Below are 26,696 nucleotides of genomic sequence, written 5' to 3' on the forward strand. Positions count from 1 at the left end.
CACCCATATCCCTCACACATCACCTTGTCAGGGATTTCTGCTAACAATGCCCCCAAGCCCTGCATAGAGCAAGCAGCAAAGCAGAGGCAAAGGACAGCTTTTCAAACAGGTTAGATGAGGGCATTTTGGCAATTTAATCACCATAGTCACCTGAGACCAAAGAGAGGGAAGCAGGGTTGGCATGCAGAGTGAGATCCTCACTCCTGTTCCAGGGCCATAAAGGGGTCTCCGTGCAAGAAATGAGGAAGACTGCTATAAGGGTGACTTCCTGAGGACCCCTCCGTAAGCCCTGTGGTCTGGAGAGGCATGGCCATTGCATGATTGAACCCCTGTCCATTAACGGACCATAAAAATGTTTTGGGGTAATTAATACTGATAACGCAAAAACTTAGAGCCCTTTAAAACTAGCAGTTATGCTCAAGCGATTCTAAAAATAAAGGGTGATCACCACGCCTGTTAGTGGGTTAAGTCAGTGAGAAGTTAATGCTGTTTGCCCAAGTTTAGATTCCACAGAAGCGGAGGAAACATATAGCCAAAATGATTCAAGCGACATATTCTTAACTGTAATTCCGGCTGTATAAACGAAACAGTTGGCAGCATAAGGAAATTTCAGGAACAGAAATATGGAAGTTTACTTTACCCCCGTCTTCCCATACTAGAGCGTCACAATCCCCGCTCCCTAATTTTAGTCTAAGTACTTGACAGACCTAGATTCAGGCATGAACAAACAGCGGATCTTGTCTTAAAGAAACCTTCATACTTAACTAACACTGGAAAACACCATAGCTCTAATATACATCATTTGTGAAGAAATCTCCCTGTAGCTCTCTGTTGCCAAGAGGTGAGGGACAGGTGAAGAGTTAAATACTTAATTACACTTGAATTTTAGAAGAGTTAAATTCCTCATCACTCACACAAGTGGAATCAGAACTCAGAATAAACAACAGATATATTCTATATGTATATATAATACCAAAGAGTTAAACCTCTGAAACCTTCTCTTATAATCTTAAAGACTTGTGTGTTAAAAGGGGAGGTGTATTTGATCCAGATGTAGGCTTCACCCACAGCAAGCTAACATAGCACTACATCCAGACACAGATGCTCCATTTAATGAGTAGAGATGAGTGTGGAACAGGAACAAGAAACTAGGTGGTGCAGCAAGTAAACAAACTTAGATTCGTAAAGTCCAAGGCCATAAGGGACCATTGTGATGATCTAGTCTGACCTTCAAGGCTAAATCCCCACTCTGGCACTTCAAGTGCAGAAGGTGAGGGCCCACAAGGATTCTAAAAATTAATACTTGCCACTGCAGGCTTCTATTAAACTCCCAAGGTTACAGTTTTCCTCTGACCTTGGCTTGGTAAACGCTGCCACCACTAATGCAAAAAACCCCCTTGGGCCCAGGAAGGAGCATTTGGAAATTCCTCCCTGTGGGGTACCCTCAAGCCCTTTCACCCCCCCTCCCCCACCAGGGAAGAGCTGAGAAAGGAAACAAAGGAAATTAGCTGTTGCCACCAGCTAATTAAACAACATATGCACAAACCTCAAATCCAATCCTGTTCTTAAAAAAGGTAAATTTTATTAAAAACAAAAAGAAAGAAAGAAAATACAGTTGGAATTTAGGTTTTTGCTAGATTTTAAAAAAGAGCAATTCCAAAAATTAAAGCAACCGAAATAGCTTTCTGGGGGGTTCACCTTAAAGGTTACAAGCAAACAAAAGCATCTGGGGTTAGCACAGAGGAGTCCACAAACCTTAAAAAAATAACAGAAATAAACCTAATTGCGTCTTTCTAAACATTCCTAATTTACTTACATTACATAGCATTTCTGCTGCCCCGTCTCTTCAGCCCAGAGAGAACAACAGACAACAAAGGGACAGCTTCTTTCCCAATTTTTTTTTTAAACCTGGGGGACTTTTTAACCCTTTAAGAGAACAAGGTAAGAGAACAGCTACCAAGAGGGATTTTACAGCTAACTGGCTGGCTGGGTGTCCATCAAAGGGAGCTATCCCCCCTTCATTTATCACATCTGCCAAAGAAGTTTCTCCCAAATAATTCCTATAGCAGAGCTTTTAGTAAAACATTCAATGTTGATTTAAAAAGTCAGTGATGAAGTATCCACCATGACCATTAGTAAATTGTACTCATGATCAATTACTGTCACCATTACAAAGTTACCTTATTTCCAGGTTGTCTCTCTCAACTTCCAGCCACTGGCTTGTGTTATACTTTTCTCCACTGAATTCAAGCGCTCATCATCAAATTTGTTTCCCATATAGATACTTACAGATTGTAATAAAGTCACCCCTTAAATTCTTACATTCCACTGCACACAGAGCATCAATTCTATCGCAACATTTTTAATCTCTATAATCTTCATTCACAGACTTTAAAAGGTATTAATATTTTTAGGGTGAGGGAAGAGAAGTATTTTGGGACCTACTTGACATGTTAGCATTCACCCTTCTCAGAAAACTTGCTCTCCTTTGGCCTTCCCAATTTTGTCCTCTGCTGGCTCTGCAATGTGGTCACTAGAGCACTGGAGAAGGATCTTTTAGCTTCTTCCAAAGCTGTAATGTAAGAACTCCTTATGCTATCGCTTGTTCAAAGTCCTAGATGTTTTTCAACACCGGCGCTTGATATGCTCTACCTGTAATAAAAACAACATACTCTGTCTAGGTTGTGGAAGAGCCACTTAGGTGTCAGGGCATCAACTGTGGGATGCAACCATGACCTGCTATTTGGGGAAGAGCATGAAGAATTGGCTGGCCAGCCACTTCAGCATCCTGAAGTTATGGACACTAGCCAATCAGGATAGCTGCCCTTGCTAACACTGCTAGATCTTTAAATAGTCTTCAATATTACCAGCTATGAGTGGCCAGTTGCAAAGGCCAGCAGGAGTTAGAATGGATGAAGAGAATCACTGTTTCTTATCATTCCAGTCAGATCCTAGATAGAGGTAACAGGACACTGCCTTTCCTCTTCAAGGACCTTGGCTGTGGAGTTGAACAGGGTGCAGAATTACCAGTCTTTGTTTCATGTTTACACAAAGCTGTTGAGAGAAACAACAAAGCTAACAAACATCAACATGTTGGAAGACAATCATCTCAAGCCCTTTAAGATCCAGGTGGTGCCTTACCTTACCAAACATCTAGCAGAGAGACAGCAAGCCAGAGGCTTGATTTAAGAAAGCTCTGGATAAGAAGAACTATGTCAATTGTCAGTGTAGTAAGAGGCCCTGAAACATAAACCCTTGTATCAGAGGCCTGGGCTGAGGCCTAAAGCCTGAACCAAAGTACTTCCAGGCACTGCTAAGCAAACCAGAGGCAGGCCCTAATTGCAGAACTTGGCAAGAAAAGGGCTCCTAGAAAGCACGCGCTAATGATATAAGTAGTAATAAGAGGAACGTGTGCCAAGATGGCACCTGGACATCCCAATACGAGGACAGTTCACAGATATAACAAAGAACAGCCAGGTGCATCCCAAAGACAGGGTCAAAAGGACAGCATGATGGACAGATCTGTTTGTTTGAACCAACATGATCAAAGGGGGAGACAGCACCCTAATGAGTCAAGGGGCTGTACCTCAATAAGTCAGCAGGGATGAGTAATCTGTCCTGCAATTGTATAAAAATAGGTCCTGGAGTGCATATCTTTGTCCAGCCTAGGGGGCAGTGGAGTGTCCCGCCCCTGACTGAGCTGTGTCCATTGCCAGGGGGCACATATTCGTAGTATGTCCTGTAGAGTCTATAGGAAACTATTACTGTGCTTCGTTTGACAATAAACCTGGCCGGGTGCCTTCGTACCTTACTAGAGTCTGTGGTCTTTGGGGGTTCTCTCGGGGTCTGCTGTGTCAGCTATCTGCGCACAGCTGGGGCAGCACACAGGGAACACGCACGCAGCCAGCTGTTATCATCGAACCAGAGCAGAGCACCTCACCGGTAGCTACTGACAACAGTCAGAGGGAAGCATTTTCAGGAAGTGGTAATATGATTGTTTCCTCATTTGAAAGAGCCTGACCACCTACCATCTAAAGTGGTTTACAATCTTGTGGTTTTCTTATTAGCAGGTTTTTGTTTGGGGGGGGGGGCGGGGTAGGGGGAGGAAGGTTTGGATAACATTTGAGAACCTGAAACGAAAACTGACTTAAGTACCAATAAGACACTCAGCTCAGTAACAGGCAAAAGATAAGGCAGTTCCTGCTCCAAAAGTAGCTTACAGTCTAGACAAAACACAACAGGAAACCACTGTGTATTTTTGTGTATAAAATGGAGCTGACTTGTCTATCTTTGTCCATGAAAAATGGAGAAAGAAAACAACCATCATAATTAGTGCAAAGTGAACTTGGTTTAATGTTTTGAGTTTTAATAATCTGTAAGATATTTTATTAAATTTTTTTAAAGTACTTTGCTTTGAGAGTCAGAGTCAAGGTACTAATGAAAGTGCACTTAGATGTTCTTTTAAAGTTATATTTACATAAAATTCTGACCCTCAGCCTACCACTTTTTGATAAATGTATGTAAGATTCAGTGGCTAAAGAGTGCAAGCTTTCATTTATATCTTCCCCTTCCCCGAGCCTAAAGGTTGCACAATATCTTCTTCTTCGGCTATGTCCACACTAGGAGCACTTTACTGGTATACTATACTGGCAAAGTACTCCTAGTATGGACCCAGTTATTCTGACAAAGCTGTTTGGAGCAGAAGAGTAAAACTGTCACCAGCTCCCACTACGTGAACTGCATCCAAACTTGGGGCTTCTGTCAGGGATCATACCTCTTCACACCCCAACAGACATAGTTATGCTCAAAGAAGCCTGTAGCGTAGACATAGCCTAATGGCTGCAACCAAGGGCTGTCAATTAATCTCAGTTAACTCATGCGATTAACTCAAAAAAATTAATTGTGCTTAATTGCAGTTTTAATTGCACTGTTAAACAATAGAATACCAAATTAAAATTAAAATATCTTTGGATGTTTTTTCTACATTTTCAAATATATTGGTTTCAATTACAACACAGAATACAAAGTGTACACTGCTCACTCTATATTATTTGTAATAAAAATATTTGCATTGTAAAAATGATTAAAGAAAGTATTTTTAAATTCACCTCATACAAGTACTAAACTGCAATCTCTATATTGTGAAAGTACAACTTACAAATGTAGATTTTTTTTTTGGTTACATAACTGCACTCAAAAACATAACTAAGCAAAACTTTAGCGCCTACAAGTCCACTCAGTCCTATTTCTCATTCTGCCAATCGCTAAGATAAACAAATTTGTTTACATTTACAGGAGATAATGCTGTCCACTTCTTATTTACAATGTCACCAGAAAGCGAGAACAGGCTTTCACATGGGACTTTTGTAGAAGCATTGCAAGATATTTTATGTGCCAGATATGCTAAACATTCATATGCCTCTTCATGGTTTGGCTACCATTCCAGAAGTCATACTTCCGTGCTGATGACGCTCATTAAAAAAATAATGCACTAATTAAATTTGTGACTGAACTCCTTGGGGGAGAATTGTATGTCTCCAGCTCTATTTTACCCGCATTCTCCCATATATTTTATGTTATAGCAGTCTCGGATGATGACTCAGCAAATGTTGTTCATTTTAAGAACACTTTCACTGCAGATTTGACGAAACACAAAGAAAGTATCAATGTGAAATTTCTAAAGATAGCAACAGCACTTGACCCAAAGAATCTGAAGTGCCTTCTAAAATCCAAGAGTGATGAGATGTGGAGCATGCGTTCAGAAGTCTTAAAAGAGCAACACTCCGATGCAGAAACTACGGAAAACGAACCACCAAAAAAGAAAATCAGCCTTCTGCTGGTGGCACCTGACTCAGATGATGAAAATGAACATGCATTGGTCCAAACTGCTTTGGATCATTATCGAGCAGAACCCGTCATCAGCATGGACGCATGTCTTCTGGAATGGTGGTTGAAGCATGAAGGGACATATGAATCTTCAGTGCATCTGGCATGTAAATATCTTGTGACGCTGACTACCACCGTGCCATGAGAACACCTGCTCTCACTTTCAGGTGACATTGTGAATAAGAAGGGGGCAGCATTATCTCCTTCCAGTGTAAACAAGCTTGTTTGTCTGAGCAATTGGCTGAACAAGAAATAAGACTGAGGGGACTTGTAGGCTCTAAAGTGTTATTGTTTTATTTTTGAATGCAGGGTTTTTTTGTACATAATTCTACATTTGTAAGTTCAACTTTCATGATAAAGAGATCGCACTACAGTACTTGTATTAGGTGAATGCTATCTCTTGTTTATTACAGTTCAAATATTTGTAATAAAAAAATATATCAAGTGAGCTCTGTACACTTTATATTCTGTGTAATAACTGAAATATATTTGAAAATGTAGAAAACATCCAAAATATTTAAATGAATGATATTCTATTATTGTTTACCAGTGCAATTAATCATGCAATTAATTTTTTTTAATCACTTGACAGCCCTGTTGCAAACCAATGTAAACTTTAGAGTGGTCTATACTTGAAGTCGTACCAACATAACTAACTGTATCTGTTAGGGATTGGATTTTTTTTTTCTTTTTAAAACCACTACAATCATACCAGTCCAAGTACTAGATTGGACACTACTATACCAGCATATATATATATATATATATAAAAGACTCCTGCTGGTAGTTATCTCCCATCCCATATAGGAATAGCCATATTGGGATAAAGCAGGTTTTTACTAATATAACTACATCCACACTATGGAGGTTTGTACTATTTTATCCATAGACATATAACTGTACATGTATAGAGGAAGCAGTACAACTTTCTAGTGTAGAAGAGGTCTTTGACTTTGACAGAATGAAACGGCAGAGAGGTGCGAACTATTCTAGCTTCTCTTTAAAAGATGTTTGTTATGAAGCTCAATGAAAACACTTCTAGGGCCAAAATTGTCAACTTAGATGCACGACTGTGTGTGAATTAAACATAATCTTTAATCTTATTTATTCTACCTAACAGGCAGTAATACCACCCTGCATCATTCTCCTTACCTCGTATCTTAAATGAGACAGACAAGTAACTCCTATATCTCTTATACTAATGTCATGGCAGTGGAGTTACACTGGTTTAAGTTGCATCCGATGAAGTGAGCTGTAGCTCACGAAAGCTTATGCTCAAATAAATTGGTTAGTCTCTAAGGGGCCACAAGTCCTCCTTTTCTTTTTGCGGATACAGACTAACATGGCTGCTACCCTGAAACTGGTTTAAGTGAATGCAGAAATCAGGAACTAAATGTTTAGCTGATACAGAAAGGCCATATTCAATCCTAAACTTGTGTGTAACCCTACTACTGTAATCAGTGGCAGATCTGAAGTAGATTAAGAGTAGTCAAACACTAAGATTTGTAGCTATAGCTAACAGAATATGATAAAAAGGATATTCATTCCTTTCCACAAAATGAATTGATGCAAGAGTTAGTGTAGTTAATCCTCATTGTAAGCATTTTACATTATTAAACCAAGAGACAAATCAATGGAATCTTAGTCCCCAGGCCAATGAGCACGAAGGACTCGATACAGTGAAATGCTGATCATGAGTGTAAATTAAAGGCACTGAGCCCCAATCCCAGAAAGCATCCAATCTCTGCTAAGCAGCAACAGCAGTTAGAGAATTTTTACAGTTTGCCTGCCCAGGAAATTTTCTAAAGTTATGCAACATGACACCATGAGAAACAGATTGAAGATTTTTGTTTTTAAAAGTGACTTCATTGACTGCTATACAGTAACTCCTCACTTAACATTGTCCCAGTTAACGTGATGATGTTTCTGATCAATTAGAGAACATACTAGTTTAAAGTTGTGCAGTGCTCCCTTATAATGTTGTTTGGCAGCCGCCTGCTTTGTACACTGCTTGCAGGAAGAGCAGCCCATTGGAGCTAGCTGGTGGGGGCTTCGAACCAGGGTGGACCAGTAGCCCCTCTATCAGCTCCCTGCTCTCCTAATTCCCTGTGTCGTGGCCACGCAGCAGGCTACCAATTACCAGCAGTTCAGGTGTCCCTCCTCTCACTGCCTTGTGCTGCTCCTGTCCTCTGCCTTGGAGCTGCTGCTGAGAGCCTCCTGCTTGCTGCGCAGGGGGTGGGAAGAGGGGTGCTGATGTCGGGGTGTCCCTCTCCCCCCGCTCCTGACCCTATCTCCACAATGCAGAGGGGTGGGGACAGGACAGGACAGGGCTCAGGATGGAGGGAGCTTGCTGGCAGCAGCTGCTGTCTCAACTTGTTGAATCTACTTAAGAAGGCAGTGTACTTAGAGTGGTGTCAGCCTACTTAAAGGGGCAAAGCAACTCTCTCTCTCACACATACACACAGGCCTGGTCTACGGGGCGGGGGGAGGACAAGAGAGGAGGAGGGAAGTTAAGTCGGTCTAAGTTAAGCAACTTCAGCTACAAAAATAGCATAGCTTAAGTCGACGTACTTAGAGCTACTTACTGCGGTGTCTTCACTGTGGTAGGTTGACTGCTGCTGCTCCCCTGTCGACTCTGCCTATGCTTCTTGCTCCAGTGGAGTACTGGAGTTGACGGGAGAGTGCTTGGTGTTCGATTTATCGTGTCTTCACTAGACGCGATAAATCGACCCCCGCTGGATTGATCACTTTGGAGGTAAGTGCAGACATGCACACACACCCTCCCACCCCTGGCACTTTGGAAAGTGGAGAGTGGTGCACTCCAGTGGGATAGCGTGGGCTCATCCGCGTGGGTTCAGCTTCCGCAGGGAATGTTTGCAGCCACTGCCATGCCTCTATTATGTCTCCTTCCTCCATTCCTGCTGCTTTGTAGAGTTTGAGGTTACATTAACAATGTGTTAACCCTTGAGGACTCAGCCGAGTGCTAGTTCATCGTTTAGCAGCAAGACATTCCCTGGGAAATATCCCACCCTCTGACTCCACCACCTCAACCGAGCTTCACAATCATCATTGCTGTGTACAGAATTAAATTATTTGTTTAAAACTTACACACACACACACACACACACACACACACACAGTCTTGTGCGGCAAAAAAAATTCCCTGGAACCTCTCCCATTTACATTAATTCTTATGGGGAAATTGGATTCACTTATCATTTTGCTTAAAATAGCATTTTTCAGGAACATAACTACAACGTTAAGTGAGGAGTTACTGTACCAAATTCAGAGGGAAAAAGTTTACTAAAATATGAATCTTTATTCAAATAAGGTTATGTTCTTCACTTCCAAAACAACAGATGGACAACCTTTTCAGTGTTACAGTAATTGATACATCAATACAAGTCAAAGTCTCTCAAACAGGAAACAGTCAATTTAAATAACAGTGATTTTCCATTTTGCTTAAAGGGCTCAGATGACTAAATACTGTACTTGAAACCAATGTGTTGAGATTCTCTCTCCATTTCAAAATTTAGTTTTATGTGCCATTTATTCTGCTATGCTCAATTTTAAGACTCAGACGAGGCTAATTTGCCCCTCAAACTTAAAATTAGACTCCTTTTTTTTTTTTTCAATCTCTCTGAGACTCAACTGTTATTTGAAAAAAGCAAGTGTGTTTGTACACAACATTGCAACACTTACTGGCACTAATGAAACAGTATTTTAGCTAACAAGATAGTCTGATGAAAAAGCCACAATTCAAAGTCATGGTACGAACGAGAGTAAAGTCAAGTAGTTACCAAGATGTTTTATAGTTTCCACCCCTCCAGCAAGTAGCAAGGATAGCCTATGAATTATTGTTTCATTGCTAGAATTAGGTACGATCACCTTTTGAAAGTTACACATTTTGGGCCTTCTGTTTCCACAGAAGTCAATGGCAAACTGCTACTATTTCCCATGGGATCAGGTCCACCCGCAGCATAAATGCATTTTAATTTAACATGATAGTGTAGACATAATTTTAGACAGTGAGCTAATTCCGAAACAAGTTGCCTCCAGTGTTTTCCTCTTCCCAACACAAGATACAATACCACTGGTTGCTTCAACATTTTAATTTTCAAATTGAATAAGTCATAGTTGGAGAGATTCACAAAATGGAGAAACAAGAATGTATTAATTGGAAGATCTCTTTAAGAGCTGTACATCATTTTACCAAATTTATTCTGGAAAGTATATCTCATATGGTCCTACTCTTTCAGCAGAACATACTAACTATTTATCTATCATGAAAGTGGGGTTTTTTGTTTGTTTGACCACGTTCCAGTACCAGAGGTGAAAGAAATAATACTGTGCATTGTTGGAAAGATAATGAACTACAATACAACAATCTGATAAAACACTGGCATTTTCTTCATTAATTTATTTTAGTCCAAGGCACCTGTAAATACTTACTGGGGTGAGAGAAGAGAGCAAATTAATGACTGCCTTGTGTTTCTGTAGGCTATAACAAGGGTTCTACCATTGCCTTGTCTTTATCTATCTAGATCAGTTTGGGGCAGTAGTTTCTCCTATCCATACAGTAAATAAAGCCTCCCCATAATTTAAGTAAATTTATTAAACTATACCATTTATAGTGTATCACATACTTTAGCTATACAAATAGGTATGGAAAGGATCTAATCACACTTTATTGGTAGAGCACAGACACCCACATTTATAGGATAGTTTAATTTAAGTAACAAAAATATATTGCATAGATTTATTATTTTTCCAAATTCTTAGGCACAATACTAACAAATAGTTTTTCATGACACTGAACTTGACAGCATGTGTTGCCTCCTCCAAAGGAGTCAAAGTTGCATACATTAAGTTCTAGACAATTTCTGCACATATCGAGTCCAACACATTCTGTAATAAAAACTGAACAGTCGCAATGTCCAGTTTTCATCATGTGCCTTGCAGAAACTTAGAAATACTTTTAACTCTGTAGGAGAGCTACTCAAGAACAGATTACTATGGATATGTAAACAAAGTAGAGTGAATCCTTTTCTTATTACTAATTCGAGCATCTGTTCCATTTTGTCCCTGAAGCAAGTGTTCACATGATAAACAGTATTAAACAATCTTCAAATCCATCAGACTGAACACTTAGTTAACTTACACAATACTGGTTCAGTAAGAGTTGCTGGAGTAACAACAGCAAAACACATCTGAGGCAACGGCTTGTGAGGAAGTAGGAAACGTGTACGCAAAACTCCTAGCTTTCAACACTTACTATGTAAAATATTAAGCAGTCTCTCCACTGTGATATTTCGATTAGAGTCATGAAACCACTTATAAAAATAAAGGCATTTGTCAGTCTAAATATGCCCTTATCTCAATTGGAGTTTAAGAAATATCAGCAATATTATCTCTTTGTCAGAGAGGTTCCATTAATCACTTTATAAAATTACGGTCAGTCATGAAACTACTATAACCCTAACAATCCCCACACAACTGCTTAAAAGGACCTCTACTCTATTAGAAGGTATTGTTTTCTCCCATTGTCTCCAAAGAGACAAGCCTTTGTTTGCTTTTTCTGCATAGAGAGCCTTTGTTCTATGCTCCAGCAGCTACTGGTCAGACTGTTATTAAAAGCCTTTGTCTTTCAGGGTCCACACATTACCAAGTTATTTCTACAGACTCTTGTGAAATTTAGATCTGCAAGCCACTAAATCATTACCAAACTGAAATCCAAATGAAAAATAAAAGATTTATAACAATGCTTTTTCCCCCAAATTAGAGGAATGCAAGTTTTTATTTAAAAGAAATCTCGTATGTCAGGATGCTTAAATATATTTTTCTGCACAAATCATTGGACGTGAAATACTCAGCAATAGCAACTGGACCTCTATACTCCAATTCTCTACCTTGGAAACTTATTATAAAACAATAGGAGTATCATGGTCAAGTCCAAGTATCTACCAGAAACGTTTAAAAAAAAAAAAAGTAAGGTCCACAGTTTTCCTTTGTACTTTCTCCATTTCTCCAAGGGCTGTTTTTAACCACAGTATTAATGTTTTAAACAAGAACTTATTTCATTTAACAAAAATTCAATAATTTACAATATTGAAGCATTTTCAACACTAGAATTTCCCTCATTTACAGACTTATGTAATATTCTGTGCATACATACTGCAGGCATATACACACAAAAGGAACAGATCATCAAAAGAACTTTTTGGCTGCTGCTTCTTGCTGACTCCTAAAAAAAAAAGGGCAGAAGATAATGCACGAAGAACTTAGTACATCTCATTATGTGAGAAGGCTACTCATTGTTTTTCCAACAAAGCTTCAATTACATCGCAAGCATGGCACCATCAGGGACATCAGATTGGTTAACAGAACATTCAACCCAAAATTTAGGTTTTATAAAAAACAACCCCCCCCCCAAAAAAAACCCATATTTTAGAAAACCAAGCCCAGTGCATAAAAAAAGTGTTAGTGTATTCTGAGAAAGTTTAATTGAAATAGTTAAAAAGATTGCTCTGCCATGTTTGAGTTTAACAATGTAGCACTGTGCTAAGGGATATATACAACAAAGAGGAAAGCTGAATATGCTATTTTAATTTGTCAGCCTGGACAAATAAATAGTTTGTGCTAATATATAATAAAAAATTTTAAAAATCTAACTTAATAATATAAGTTTATTTTGAAAAAAAATGAATATGGTCACTTTAACTGTACTCAAAACTATCAATCTTTTAAAGAGTAACTTACCTGTACATGATATAACCGATGAACAACACTGTTTGAACTGCTACAAAAATGAAGAAGTGAGTTGTAGATAGGCATGATGGAAACGGTGGTAATTCTGGACACTTTGGTTTCTCATTTGATGGCTAGAAAGCAAAAATTTGTTAAGATAATGCAGAAAGATGCTAACTGAATTTTTAAGACTGCTATTTTAAAAAACAACATTTTCAAAAGAAAGTTGCACGTACAGGTTTATAGAAAGAACAGGGGAAGTGAAGGAGTATGTGGGTAGGAGACTCAAGATGTAACTGTTTTTATTTTTGTGTACGAGAGCTGACAGATTAAAGTTACTTGGAGGCTGGGAGTGTGAGGATACATTTTTAGTTAAGCACCCCAGACATAATAATTTCTTGCAGGACTCATAAGCCATTTGAGCGCAACAGTGGTGAAGGGGCCTTGAATTATCTAATCTGGACACAGAGTAGCAGCCGTGTTAGTCTGTATCCGCAAAAAGAAAAGGAGGACTTGTGGCACCTTAGAGACTAACATTTATTTGAGCATATCTGGACTGTAGCCGGGAAGCTCTGAATGCCTGAGCTATATATAAAATACTCTCCATGTTAAAGCACACCAGCATGCTTGGACTTTCCTCGCAGCAATAGGGGCAGCTGCGAAGTCTGCAGATGATGTTATTACTGAAGCACATGCTGAAGCCAGTTACTTATGGTCTTAGAAATTGGTGAAAAGAAAAATAATGTGCCATTGTTAGGGGAACACATCAGGTTGTGGGACAAAAGGTACCGACCTTTTCTTTCAGTTTTTTGGAAATTCCAAGAGTTTTTGCTTTGTAAATACAGAAGTTAAATATGGCATAGCCAAAAAATATTTGAGATGCATTTACTCAGAATGCATCTCAGGCCTGTTACCAAAGACAGGACCTGTCTATTATGGATGGAGCTCTGCTAAATACATTAGATGGACAAATAGGAAATTATTTGAATCAACGTTCCCAGTTTACAAAGAAAACACTGCATCACTAAAAAAACAAACAAAAAAACAAACCCAAAAAACACACACCACCAGGACTGAGTGATTCCAAAGGTTACAAGTTTCAGGCTACTATATAGGTAAATATTCAAATAGCCATACTAAAGCAACTAATATGCAGTATTTCACAGCAATTCCCACACAGCTTCTTACAGCTGGGTTTTTAAACTATTGCAGCTCTTGCTTTGCAAGTATGATAAAAATAGTGTATGTGCCCCCATGCACTGACAGGTACCTTTATAATAAAACGGTTTTTCTAATTATTAAGCATTATCTATAACAATTACTGTAGGTCCTCTTCACGCAATTAGCAAAAAAATTAGCGTATTCTGAGGAATTACCTTCTAATTGGTCACAACATTTATTTTTGATCAGATTCTGAACAATGTTTGTATTTGAGTGTGCAATTAGCACAACAGCAGACACGGAGAACTGTGCATGCTCAAATGGGCAGTTGTGCATTTAACTGGCCATTTATATTAATTCAAGAATTGCATGCACATTATAAATGTGATTTCAAGTTAAGGCAGTTAAAAACCTCATGCCTTTTATGCCTCTTATCAAAACACTGATCATGCAGTTAAGGCAAAACAGTTTCAGTAGAGCAGCTTAATGAAAGATTAATTGATCAGTAAATTACATGCTGGCTTTTCCCAACATTTCAGTAACAGCCATATGCTGAATTTCTGCAGCCAGTACGCAAATTACCATATTTCGCTGTACTAAATGCTCAATGTCCCTCTTTACTATATGAAGATGCTCTTTGATGTCATTGAAGTGCTGAGTTGTTTCATAGAGTCCTCCTGCAGAGCCAGGGTGCTGAACTCCACTGACCAACCTCAGAGTGTCACCCATGGAATTTCTGAAAACAAAAAGACTGGTCTCATTTCCTGAAAAATTCCCTTTTGCATACATGCTATAGTTATAACCTATTAAGATTAGTTTCAATTTAACATCTTACAAACAAAGGTAGGGCACTTTTTTTTTTATAGCTTCCATGAATATCTATGAAGAAGCACTTACTTTTTCAAAATACCGATTTTAAAACTTGCATTCAGCAGAAGAATCTCAATTTTGTAGAGTGCAACATGTCCCAAAGCTATTGTAAAAGCAAAATCAGCTCTATGATGAATATTCTTTCGTTAAGCATCTGCTTTGGCTTATTTTTTTTGATGAAGTCTCAAACAAAATGTTCTGAATCTGTGGATCTGACCAAAGCTTTAGGATAAACATGGTATAATGCTATCTTTTAAGGAAACTAAAAGCTGTTCCAAAAAAAATAATGCAGTCATGTAAGAAATAAAGAAGAGGCTTTAGGGATAAGAAAAGATTTAGGGCCATCCATGTTCCATGATTACCTTTTACATGAGAAACTCATTTCCCCATATACGCTGCTGTAATACTTAATGTGTTCACATGAATTCATTTTGTTGTTACAATAAATCAAATTAAATCCACAAAAAGTTGAAACTCCATAACTAATATAAACTAATCAATGAGGAAAACATGCATGCTCCTCTATCAATATGTTCATGTAATTTTTCCCTATTGTGATGCTTCTTTTCAGTTGCAAAGAGGATTAAAGTCTACAGCTAAAACATTTACCATGTGAATGTTAATCCCTTCATTATTAACAGAATAATCAAAATTTATATCTTGGATTTAATTTACTTTAAACTTTACATTTTGTTCAGACAAGACAGCTTGACAACTAACTTCATCCAATGGTCTGTGACTCAACTTCCAACTAAAAACTCAAGTCATTTGGCTTGGATGTTTACCATTGTTGTACTGCAGTTACCAACGTGTATAATTCCACACACTACAAAGACAAACCATTTTTATACATTCTTTAAAATTCAAAATAGAATTACGTTTATTGTAAGAGCTACAGAGGTGAAAGCAAAGATCAAGTTTCGCTGATAGTGTTTGATCATCTATAAACGTAATGGTTAATTTAAGTAATTTTAAATTAATAGTTATAATACAAATTAATGAACTTTAAACACCGCCTAACCTTTGCATTAATTATCAGTCACATTGTTAAACTAAGCATCTGAATTTCAAGATCGGTCTTTTTATTTTTGGAATTCTGTAAGGGGAAAAAAATGTGAAAAGTATAAGTATCCAAAAGGTAACAGGACAATGCACCATACATATCTACAAGCACTACACCACAAATATACTATTTATCACTGCAGATTCTGTGAGTGGCTTTGGTTGTAGTAGTATTTGTATTGTTAAACCACAGCTCACTAGAGGTTTCTCCCTCCGTTGTGATTGCAGTGAAGTGAATTTAGATCATTTGGTGGGGAGGCTTCTTAACTTGATCAGTACTGTATATCCTGGGCTAACACTCATCTCAGTTTTACCCCAGACATAACCAGTATTGAGTTAATAAGAAGCACTCAAGTTATTTAATTACTAACCATACTGGTATAATATTTAGATATGACTAGGCTAAAAATCTATTTGTTTCTTTCAGTTACTAATATAGAAATACTCTTCTTTTCACGAGCAGACAATTAGATTTTCATCTATTTCTTGAATTTGGTTACTATCCCTAGTTTCTTTATGAGGCTCAGGGGAAAAAAAACAAAAAAAACAACATGCTAGATTTTTATTCATTATTAGGTACATTTCTCCTCAGTACAGCTTTTCAAGAATTCTACTTTTCTTCTCCACCAGTCTTCTTAAATGACAACACTCAGGAATCCCCTTTTTATTTCAGGTTTCTCACAAAAAGACAAGAAAATAATTTAACATAAGAAGTGTCTCTCTCCACAGTACTCTGTTTAAAAGCTATTAAAGAAAAAGTGAGTTTTAAGAACACAGTTACAGTCTGCTGCTCTTCCTAGTTAAATCTCAAATTTAGAATGGGTAATTCCAGGAGATTTACTTCACAATAAGCAAAATATTGTCAGTCATAAGTTACTGCAGGACTTTTGGTATTTACCAAAAATAAGTTCCTATTCTGAACACAATTCAAAATGTAACAGGAGAAAGAGGGGTTTACCTTCTGAAGCCATTTTCCTTTTGCCAGCCACTGCTAACAACACTAGTCAAAATGGCCATACAAACAGCTCTCAGTCTTTCTGTATTTTTCCTCTTCAACAGTCAGAAATACAACTAGGCTTGGCAGAATTCAATTTTTTTTGGTAATAATTATGAGAGATGATACTGTTTATTTTTAAGCATTTTTATTTTAATCTATTTAAGTTTTCACAGTTGAGGGAAATTATGGTGATCAGGCAAAAGGGGTGACAATTTAATGACAGCAGATATTGAGATTTGAACAGTTAAAGCTTTATAGCTATTAAAACACAAATTGTCATCATCACCTGTCAAAATATACAAATATGCTTAAATCAAGTTCTCAAGCAGCATTTCTCACTTAGCCTATATGTAAATTTCAATCATCACTGATGGAAATATTTTTTCACCAGTTTGTGTGTATGGTAAAATTGTCATTTAAAGACATTTACCTATAAAAATCTAATCCTTCCAAGACTAAATAAACTTTGAATGTGACAGATTATACACATGCTAAAAAAGATTAGTGAACTTTTCATCCAATGTTTTTTTCCCCACACAGTTTTCTTTTTATCATCACTGTATCTGAAGTCAATTTGTGAAAGCGGGCCTTTGTTTGAATTACTTTTACAACTCTTTTTTTCTGGAACAGACGGCATATATTTGAGAAATAATTTTGCTTGTAATCTAAGCCATGCAAGCTATACTCAACAGCTATAGTGACCTCCACCTAATAAACACTTGTTATAATGAAATCTGTACCAATACAGTACATTGGTTTTTGTAATAATTTCTGTCCATTATATATGGAATGACTTTATGGCAGCAGGTGTTCTAACTCTCTAAATCAACTGACTTCTAGCACTAAGAATACAGGATGGGGTTAGATTAAAAAAAGACAAAATTAACTATGATCCATTTTTGTTATTAAAAGAAAATATTAAGTTCTCTAAATAAATGTGGGCCACGTCAAATTTAAATTATGTTGCTCCTACAAAGACAACATGCCATTTGTTGCTATTGTCTACACTGGCAAGGATTCTTCTGTAATCAGATGATTAAGAAATCTACAAATCTTGACATGAAAATTACTTTGACAATAAGTCCTTTTCCTCCAGGGATGACCAATAAAGCAACAGTGGGCTGTTCATTTTTGTTATTTCCTTATCTATAACATAAGACATTACTTTAATCTAAGCAGAAAATATTAAGATGTTACGCAAATGCATACCTAATAAATAGTCACTGAAAGGGCAGACTACAATGTTAACAAGAAAATCTAATTTACTTGCTTGGCATAAGGATTGGTCAAGAATATTAAAATAAAAGCTTTCCTGGAAGAACAAGAGTGAAAATGGAAGTACTCTAATCTTCGTTCTACAAAAAAACCTGACCTACTTAGATGAATTACAAGATGTTTCTCTTGAACTATTAATACTATAAAATACAATTGTTTATAATTATAGCATAAAATTGCCTGCAAAAATTTTACAAAAAATTATTAATTTAACTTGTGAATACAAAGTTAAAGGAATTAAATTATACAATTGTGAAACATTTTGAATACAATGTATAAACATGCCTTTCAGAAAATTCCCAATATTAAAATCCATTAGTTTTATTAATACTTAAGCTACAAGCCACTACCAAAGAACAAAGTTTACAAAAGGTTCAAATAAGAGTACATGTGTGCCAATATACAACTGGGAGCAAAGATTTTTAAACATGCATTATTTGGGTCCCTCTCAATCTCGCCTGGTGAAGTGTTCCACTCTTTATAAATAGTCACTGGAGTAGGGATTTGAACCTGGGTCCCTCACATCCGAGGTAAGTGCCCTAACAGGCTACAGAGTAATTCTTACTCTCTTTTCCTGGCCAAGAGACAACTGTAATTCACGGTAGAAATTCACTGTCACTCATGACATTGAACAGTCACTGGACCAGAGAAAGACAGAATGACTATAGCACAGGAGTTAGGGCACTGACCTAGGATGTGGGAGACTTAAGTTCAAGTCCCTACCCCAATGAGCTTTTTTATAAAAAGTAGATCATCTTCAACAGAACAGACTGAGAAAGAGCCATATCAGAATATCCCATAGCCCAATGGCTAGGACAACACCCCCACCTCCCAGTGTGGGAGACCCAGTTTTATATCCCTTCTCCACATCAGGCAGAGGTGGAGAAATAGAACCTCGGCCTCCCAAATCCCAGGGGAGTACCTTACCCACTGGGATAAAGGTTATAAAGAAGGCAGTTGTCCTCCTCTGCCATTTTCTGACATTTAGTTTTGAAATTTTTTTGGTTTTTTGGTTCAGTCGAAACTATTGGTCAAACTCAACACAAATAGTTTTGAGTCTACCAAAACTGTATTTTTCAGCAAATAAACTATTTGCTGAAATATTTTTGCCCTGCTCTACCTCTAATGTCATTAATTGTGCTACACAAAAGACATTTTGGTGTATTAATTGATAGATCCATTCTTTTCAATGACTTGCCACATTCATTTCTAAAATGATAAATATCTGAACAGGTTAAATGAATACAAACATATATACATGCTGAAATGCACGATGCATCTATTTCGAAGTGCAGTTTCTGAAAGGCAAATGTTTTTCTGACTGCAAGATTGTTAAATGTTTCTCCCGCCAAAATCCAGGAGATTGTAAGAAACACAATTAATACCATGACATAACATGAAGAACTCAGGAAATCTCAAGTTACAGTTAACATTTCTGTATTTAATGTGCAGCTTGGCATCAGATATTGTATGAGAGAGCACTATGATTAGAGGTAATTACGGTTGATATTTTCCTAACTTTTTGCATTATAAACACAGTACAAGGTTTATTTTTCTTGTATAGGATTTCTTTGCTATTTAGGCCAGAATTTTCAGAAGGGCCCAGTGCATAGAACTGGAGCCAGGTTTTCAAGAGTTAAGATACATTTTTCCAAAAGTGCTCAACACCCAGAAGCTCTGACTCACAAGAGGTTCTGGACTATTTTGAAAATCCAGCCCCAATTGAGAGCGCTCAGTCTGTGTTCCCTCTAACGTGCACGCCTGCACGGCTGCACAGGAGCCCATCGACTGCACACCTGATGAGGAGAGCCATGCAGCCACAGGGGCCTGGAGAGGAGAGAGGGGTGGGGGGAGTAGAGGGGGAGTTTAGGGTGCCTCTCCCATGGCCCCAGAGCTGCTGCGGCAGGGAGAGGCGCCTCTCCCACGGCCCTGGTCCAGGGACTGCTGCAGCAGGGAGAGGCCTCTCTCCCTGCTGCAGCCCCAGAGCCCATATCCCAAACCCCTCATTCCCAGCCCCAGCCCAGAGCCCCCTCTGACACGCCGAACCTCTCGGTCCCACCCCTGCCACACATCACCTCCTTTTGGTGCACATAAAATCCATTCCACGCATGGATGGAGAAAATCAGAGGGAACGTTGTGCTCAGTACTTTTTCAAGTCTGGTCCTTGAACTCTCATTCCAGTGAAGTCAATGGGAAACTGACTTAAGCAGGAGCAGGACTGGGCCCGGGCCCTCACTGGGATACTAAATATTTGTTTTTAAATATAGAGGTTTGGGGAGTGTCCAAACACAAAGGACAATGATACAAGACTTACAGAGATTTGAGTAGTCTGTGAGACTAATAATGCAAACAACTAAAAAAATTTTCTGTGGGATGCAAACGCAAAGACAGACTACAGATCAAGGTGGAGCTGTTTAGATATCATAACAACCAGGAAAGGGATCATCTCAACTACTCATTGAGTTAAGGAGTTATGCTTCTTCACTTCATCTAAAAACGTGCTTTTTTTCTTCTCTCTCTCTCTCTCTCACATACACACACCCCCAGAAGTAATTCAAGCAGAGTTGCTTCACTCAAAACAAGTGATCAAATGAAGTTATATGGCAAAAAAGAGCATGAAGTTAGAATCATAGAATATCAGGGTTGGAAGGTACCTCAGGAGGTCATCTAGTCTGACCCCCTGCTCAAAGCAGGACCAATCCTCAACTAATAAAGTTAGTAGGTATAACATACAGCTAGATATCTTTAAGCAAGAGGAATGGTAAAGCAGAGCAATAAAGGTTAGATACACTTAGAGGGAGAGGTCCAACTGATCTAATCATAATAATTTTTGATGTACATACTGAAGAAAAATACACTTTTAACTGAATGGTAACTTCATAAATTTTAATATTTGTATGTAAAAGTTCAGAACTTTTGAACAGTGCTAGTCGATGGCCCTGAAAAGCTAACTTCCTTAACATAACTTGTTTGACACTAACACATATACTGGAAATATTTAATTTCACGTGTTTGCTCCTGGCATGAAAAACACCAATGCCTGGCAAAAAATGCTTTTTTTAGAAGCCAGAATTCAGTAATGCAGTGGTTTTCAACCTTTTTTCAATTTGTGAACTCCTAACAAATTTTAAATACAGGTGAGGACCCCTTTGAAAATCTTAAACTGTCTGCATACCCCAGGAGTCCGCGGACCACAGGTTGAAAGTCACTGCACTAACGTTAGTCTTTTGAGATAGTTACATTGCTTACAATATCTTCTCATGATGAGGTACAAACCTGAGTTCAAAAAAGGATTAGATAAACGCAGGAAGGATAAGTCCATCAATGGTGATTAGCCATGATAGTCGGGGACACACATGCTCTGTTTGTCCCTTAAGATCTGGTCTACACGATACACCACTACGCTGCTCGTGAAAAATCCAGACCCACGAGCGATGTAGTTATGCCAACCTAACCTCCCACGTAGACAGCGTTATTTCATGGGGAAAGCAGTAATCTGAAGTGATACAATATTAATAGTGTGAACAAAGAATTTCTGTTTTTACAATGTCCCGAGCCAAATTCAAGAGGCTACAAGATTGGAGAAATATCAGCCAAATAAAAAGTTGCCTACTTTTCAATAAATTATTATTATAGAACCATCAATTAAACACAGTTAGTCTGGGTTTTAAGCTACTATGATACAAACAGTAATTTTAGGTGGTGACAGGAAGATTAGAGAAAAGAATGTCTTTCAGCTTGTTTACTGTGTGCATTTTATATGCAGGGAAGAAGAGCTTTGTATAATCAAGGAAAGGAGATGATTCCCTAAGTCCATGAAGGATCTTGCTGTGGCCAAGATAATTTGCCTAGGAAGCACAAATGCTATTGAAATATTTTCTATAGCATTCCTCAAAAGTCACTTTCACTGTTTCCCCTTCACAGTCAGTTTCCCGGTTTGCGTAGCTCCTTTTCCACAATGAAACAGGGAAGAAGCTTACTCTTTTAAGAACAAAAAACACAGGAAAATTAGATTGTAAAAACAGAAAAATTGACAGAGGCAAGTGCAGTAACCTGAAACCTTTTTAAAAAATTGACTAGACTGCCAGCTGTGTCGTCCCTTTAATCTCATATTGTCAGAGTAACATCTGAAATCTTAATCCTTCATTTACGTATGTATGTAAGAGACATCTGAAGAGGCTCACTTAACTACTATCTGTACACAAAGGTCCCTCTAGACTCATGTACAAATTTTTCAGATTTGAGTTTGCCCGGACTTACATTGGTTTAAATAAGAAAGAATTAAAATGAAGTAAAAAATGGAGTTAGACCTTTGTAAAACCAGTGTAAGAGATCTGAATCAGGTCTTCAACAAGACACTAAGGACACACGCTTACCTCATTTCATTCACTTGTCTGAGGACCTCCTCTTGAGTTTTCACAATAGTGTCAAGCTCTTGTTGGGAGACCTGAAAAAACAAACCACAAAAATGGTCAATGCCAGAGTACAGTGCTATGCATGTAAAAAAAAGTAAACTGATTACATGATTGAATTCATGTCAACATATTAATGACACGGATTTTGAGTTCACCTGTCCTTGTTGGCCTGGAATACCAGCTCCTCTTTTGGCAATCTCTTCTGTTACTGCAGACACATATCTCCTCTGCTCATCGAGAATCATGTCCAACTGCCTATTAAGCTGCTTGATTTCAAGATGAATTCGATTCTGCCCTTCAAAGATTTGTCTCAATTCACGATCACTTACAGTTTCATAGAAATCATCCGCTAACAAAACAAAAATAAGTAGATTATAGTTCCCTGTTTTCAGATAGTCAAATATGTGCATGCATATTCATATGCCATAGACTGTCATTTCACCTCAGCCCCAAAAAACACCCAGGGATTATGAGTACACTCATTTTTGCATTTATATTAATACCTGCAGCACCTCAAGACCCCAGCCTAGGATTAGAGCCCCTTTTTATTAGCAGGGTGGATAAAAAAAAAAAAATCAATGATTTTTTTTTATTTAAATCAGATTTTTTTTTATAAGTTTTTTCCTCAAAAAGTGTTTTATCTAAAGATAGTTTTAATTAAGTTACATTATAGCTCAAAGATATCTCATCATGGAATAGGGATTATAAACTCTAATTCTATAGTATGAGACAATATATTCATGTAATGTTTAAGAAAAGTTTTGTAAATGAGTTCCAATAGTTCATGGATTAGGGACCCAATCTTTTGAGGTTCCAGGGGCTTCTATATAGATTTAGGTTAATCTTTCTATCTACCCAATGGGACTCAGTGCTCAGTCTAGAGGATACCATCAGAGATGCTTAGTTTTGCAGTTCTCAAACTGTGGATTTGTGTCTCCAGAGGTAACATTCTTGTTAACAGCAAAAATGTTGTTAAATAAATAAAAATAAATATACAGAGGTGAGAAATAACAGACCTCAACTCTATTGTCCCTCTGCAAATTTGTGTACACAGAGTCAATCCCTTATCTCTCTCTAAAAGTGCAAAGTTTCAGAAAGTTCAGTGAATAGAAGATTGTTGGGGGTGGAATAAATCTGGACAAGGAGAAGAAATCTGGAGATAAATGTGAGAAGCGAGGGACATATACTTGTTTTGTTAAAATACTGTATGTTTGCTGTTGAAGAAAAAAAATCCAGAACACTTAACATTGTTGTTTTAGCTAAATAAAACAATTTAAATGACTGTCTGGTTATGTTCTCCTCCTAATACAGCATGGCAAGAAAATGCTCCAAATATTAATGATTAACCTGTTGAACTGGAGATAGTTCACCTCCCAATGACTTCATACATATCTGCTTCAATTACCTTTGGTAAATGAAATAACAATCATTCATTTTCTGATATAGCTGTAAAACTAATCTGAAAAGCTTTCAAAATAAATCACTGTTTAAAAATGTATAGTGTGTACCTTCTAAAAATAAAACCTACATCTATCTCTGAGTTGTGAAGAATATGTATTAAGGTTATAACCACCAACAAGGATGCACTTTTATGTAGGAAACCATGATTAAATCACGTCTTCCTGACTAGTGATTTAAATCATGATTTAATTCCATTTGATTTAAATCAAATCCACCCTGTGTATTAGTCACAGTAAAAAAACAAAACCCAAACCAAAGACAGTCACTGCTTCAGAAAGCTCAAGCTGCGATTCAGACAATGAGCAAGAAGGACAAGGTAATAATATGGACAGCAAAGTTCACGTAAACTAGTAGTCATAGTGGCCTCAGTAGTCACCAGCCTAACCACTGTCCATCATCAGGAGAGATTTGAAGGAATAATCGTAAAAGTACATTTTAAAGGAGAAATCCGAGATAAAGAGGACTCTTTCCAAATTTTGACAGGAGTTCTTCTCAAGCAACGTGGGAATGGGATAAAAGCAGTCAATCAAAACCAGCATTAAGTAGCAAAGCAAAAGCTGAAGTCAACTGTGAATCTGATTTGAAAGGCAAGTTGAGGCTAAAATGGTAGATGGTCATAAAGTGAAGACAAGAAGCTTGAGTTTGATACAGTGGGAAAGCGGGTGTCAGTGGAGGAATGCAAACTGGGGGGCAGGGTGGTCATATGACTGAACAGAACAGATGATCCTAGCAGCAGACCTGGTATAGCTAAAATTTTCTAAACTGGGTGCCTAAATCCATATTTAGGCATCTAAATATAAATGACCTGAATTTAAGACCAGCTCACTCACAAATCTCATTTAAGTCCCTGGGAGCTACATGTGAAGGATCCTAAATATGGGTTTAGGAGCCTACTGTTAGGTACTTATATTTTAAATACCATGACATTAATAATTTGGTAATCCTATTTATTAGAGGTATGGTATACAATATACTTAGGCCATACCTCAGGGTTAGATTTGAAAGTTAACATGAGTTACTGGTATTTTTAAATATTTCAGTGCTAGTTATTTCTGCAGAGTTTAAGTTAACGGGACTCAAATATCTGCTTGAAGTTAAACATATGCTCAAAGGCTTTACTGAATTGGGATGGACTGTTGAATTAGGGCCTTAACCACCAACACATCACAGACAGAAAGCGGATCCACAGAAAACATTTGCCTGGCTCTTTACTTTCAGATCAGCAGAAGAGGTTAGTTTTCTCAATGCATGTTCAAGAAACTGTCAAACTTTTTTCCCAGCCCTTTAAAAAGCCACTTGTCCACCCATCACCCCACAGACTTCTATTTGCTCCCTCAGTTACAAAGGAACATCATACATGTCTGTTAATATTTCAGCAATCCCTTGGCATAGAGAAGTCCAACGAACTTCTGGATATAGTAATTGACATAAAGGGAGTTGAGGGATCTCAGAATTTATGGGACTTGGCCCCAGTTCTAAATACAGTGGCACAGCTAAGGTAATTGTGAACATGCATATGATCATCTTCAAGTTTAATAACGTGTTTTCCCTGACAATTAATAATTTATTAATTTAACTTGCCTGGTTGCCCTTGCATGTCAGGATGATCCTTCTGAAATTCTTCCTTCTTTTTATCTAGCTCTTGTTGAAAATGCTCAAACTCCTCTTGATATTTCTCTTTATCCTGTTCAGGAATTTCTGCATCTGGGATAGGCTTTAAAACAATTTTTAAAAGCAAGATATTACTAGAAATCCTCAAAATTTTCAGTCTTCTTTCCAACAAATCTCATCTCCCAGGGGCTCTCTTGTCAAGATTTATTCACATTCCGAGGCAAAACAAACATGCTTCAACGCTCATACTACTTGCTAGAAGATCTAAAACTTATGGAAACACATACTTCAGAGTGTAAAGTTGACATTATAAAAGAGACTATGCATCCCTATTGTGATTCCTACCACTTTAATTTTTCCTACTGTGTTTGTGGGAATTTTTTTTTTCAGTTAGAAACATCAGAACTTTCAACTGAGAGAGACAGACAGACATTGTGAACAAATACTACAGTACAAAACAAGAGCCATGCGAAGTAGAAAGTGAAACTGGTGAAGCATTTTCCAGAAAAGAGAAATAGTGAAAATTTTAAAAATGTATTTTTCACTATTAATATAAATATGACAAAATGGGTATATTTTGTTTTTAAAGCTATGCAATTTAATTCAGTGCCCTTTCAAAGTGTCTAGTCTAAGATTTTTTCCACATTTTACTATTCAGATGTTATACTGTATTAGTCTCATTTTCCCAAGATAGTAGACTGTATACCCACATCAACATTTTGAAACAGAAAAGAAAAACATGAAATAAGGTGCTTCAATGCTGACATTTTAATGGACTCCCAGCCACATGCTGAACATATGCACATCTGTAAAATTAATATATTCTAGTGCATAAAGATGCTTACTGCTTCTTTCCCAGGCTCAGTCAACTGGAAAGTTAGGAAAGACAGTACATCGTGGTCATCTGGATAAAAAGTAAATACAACAAATTAGTCTGAATAAACTAATATTTAAATTACCACTACTAGTTATGAAATATTTTTCCTAACACACTATAATTTATTATGGAAGTTTCTGATTTACTACAATAAAATTCTAGCCTTCTTTTGATGGTTTGGATTTTGTGGTACGCTACCTTATTTCTCATTATTTGGTCACTTGGATTTGTATGAATGATGAATGGCATACCAAAGACTGAAGAAGTGAGAAAAGTCTTGTATTTGTAACTTTTTAAAGTACTGTATAGAAGTTAAAGTTTACTTTAAAAAGTT

At 37.5% G+C, this 26,696-nt stretch overlaps 1 protein-coding gene across 1 annotated transcript in view; it reads right to left on the reverse strand.

Moving 5' to 3' along the window:
• Nucleotides 1-9,180: 9,180 nt before the first annotated feature.
• LMAN1 (lectin, mannose binding 1) overlaps nucleotides 9,181-26,696 on the reverse strand; it is a 31,688-nt gene continuing 14,172 nt past the window's right edge. The window contains exons 7-13 of the mRNA XM_077816717.1: nucleotides 26,331-26,389; nucleotides 25,456-25,588; nucleotides 22,569-22,762; nucleotides 22,375-22,445; nucleotides 14,377-14,530; nucleotides 12,646-12,767; nucleotides 9,181-12,130 (exon numbers count right to left, since the gene is read on the reverse strand). Coding sequence (XP_077672843.1) covers nucleotides 12,094-12,130; nucleotides 12,646-12,767; nucleotides 14,377-14,530; nucleotides 22,375-22,445; nucleotides 22,569-22,762; nucleotides 25,456-25,588; nucleotides 26,331-26,389 — 770 coding nt within the window. The 3' untranslated portion in view covers nucleotides 9,181-12,093. The remainder of the gene's footprint in view (nucleotides 12,131-12,645; nucleotides 12,768-14,376; nucleotides 14,531-22,374; nucleotides 22,446-22,568; nucleotides 22,763-25,455; nucleotides 25,589-26,330; nucleotides 26,390-26,696) is intronic.

Source organism: Eretmochelys imbricata, chromosome 5 (genome assembly GCF_965152235.1).
Source record: "Eretmochelys imbricata isolate rEreImb1 chromosome 5, rEreImb1.hap1, whole genome shotgun sequence".
NCBI classification, from domain to species: Eukaryota; Metazoa; Chordata; order Testudines; family Cheloniidae; genus Eretmochelys; species Eretmochelys imbricata.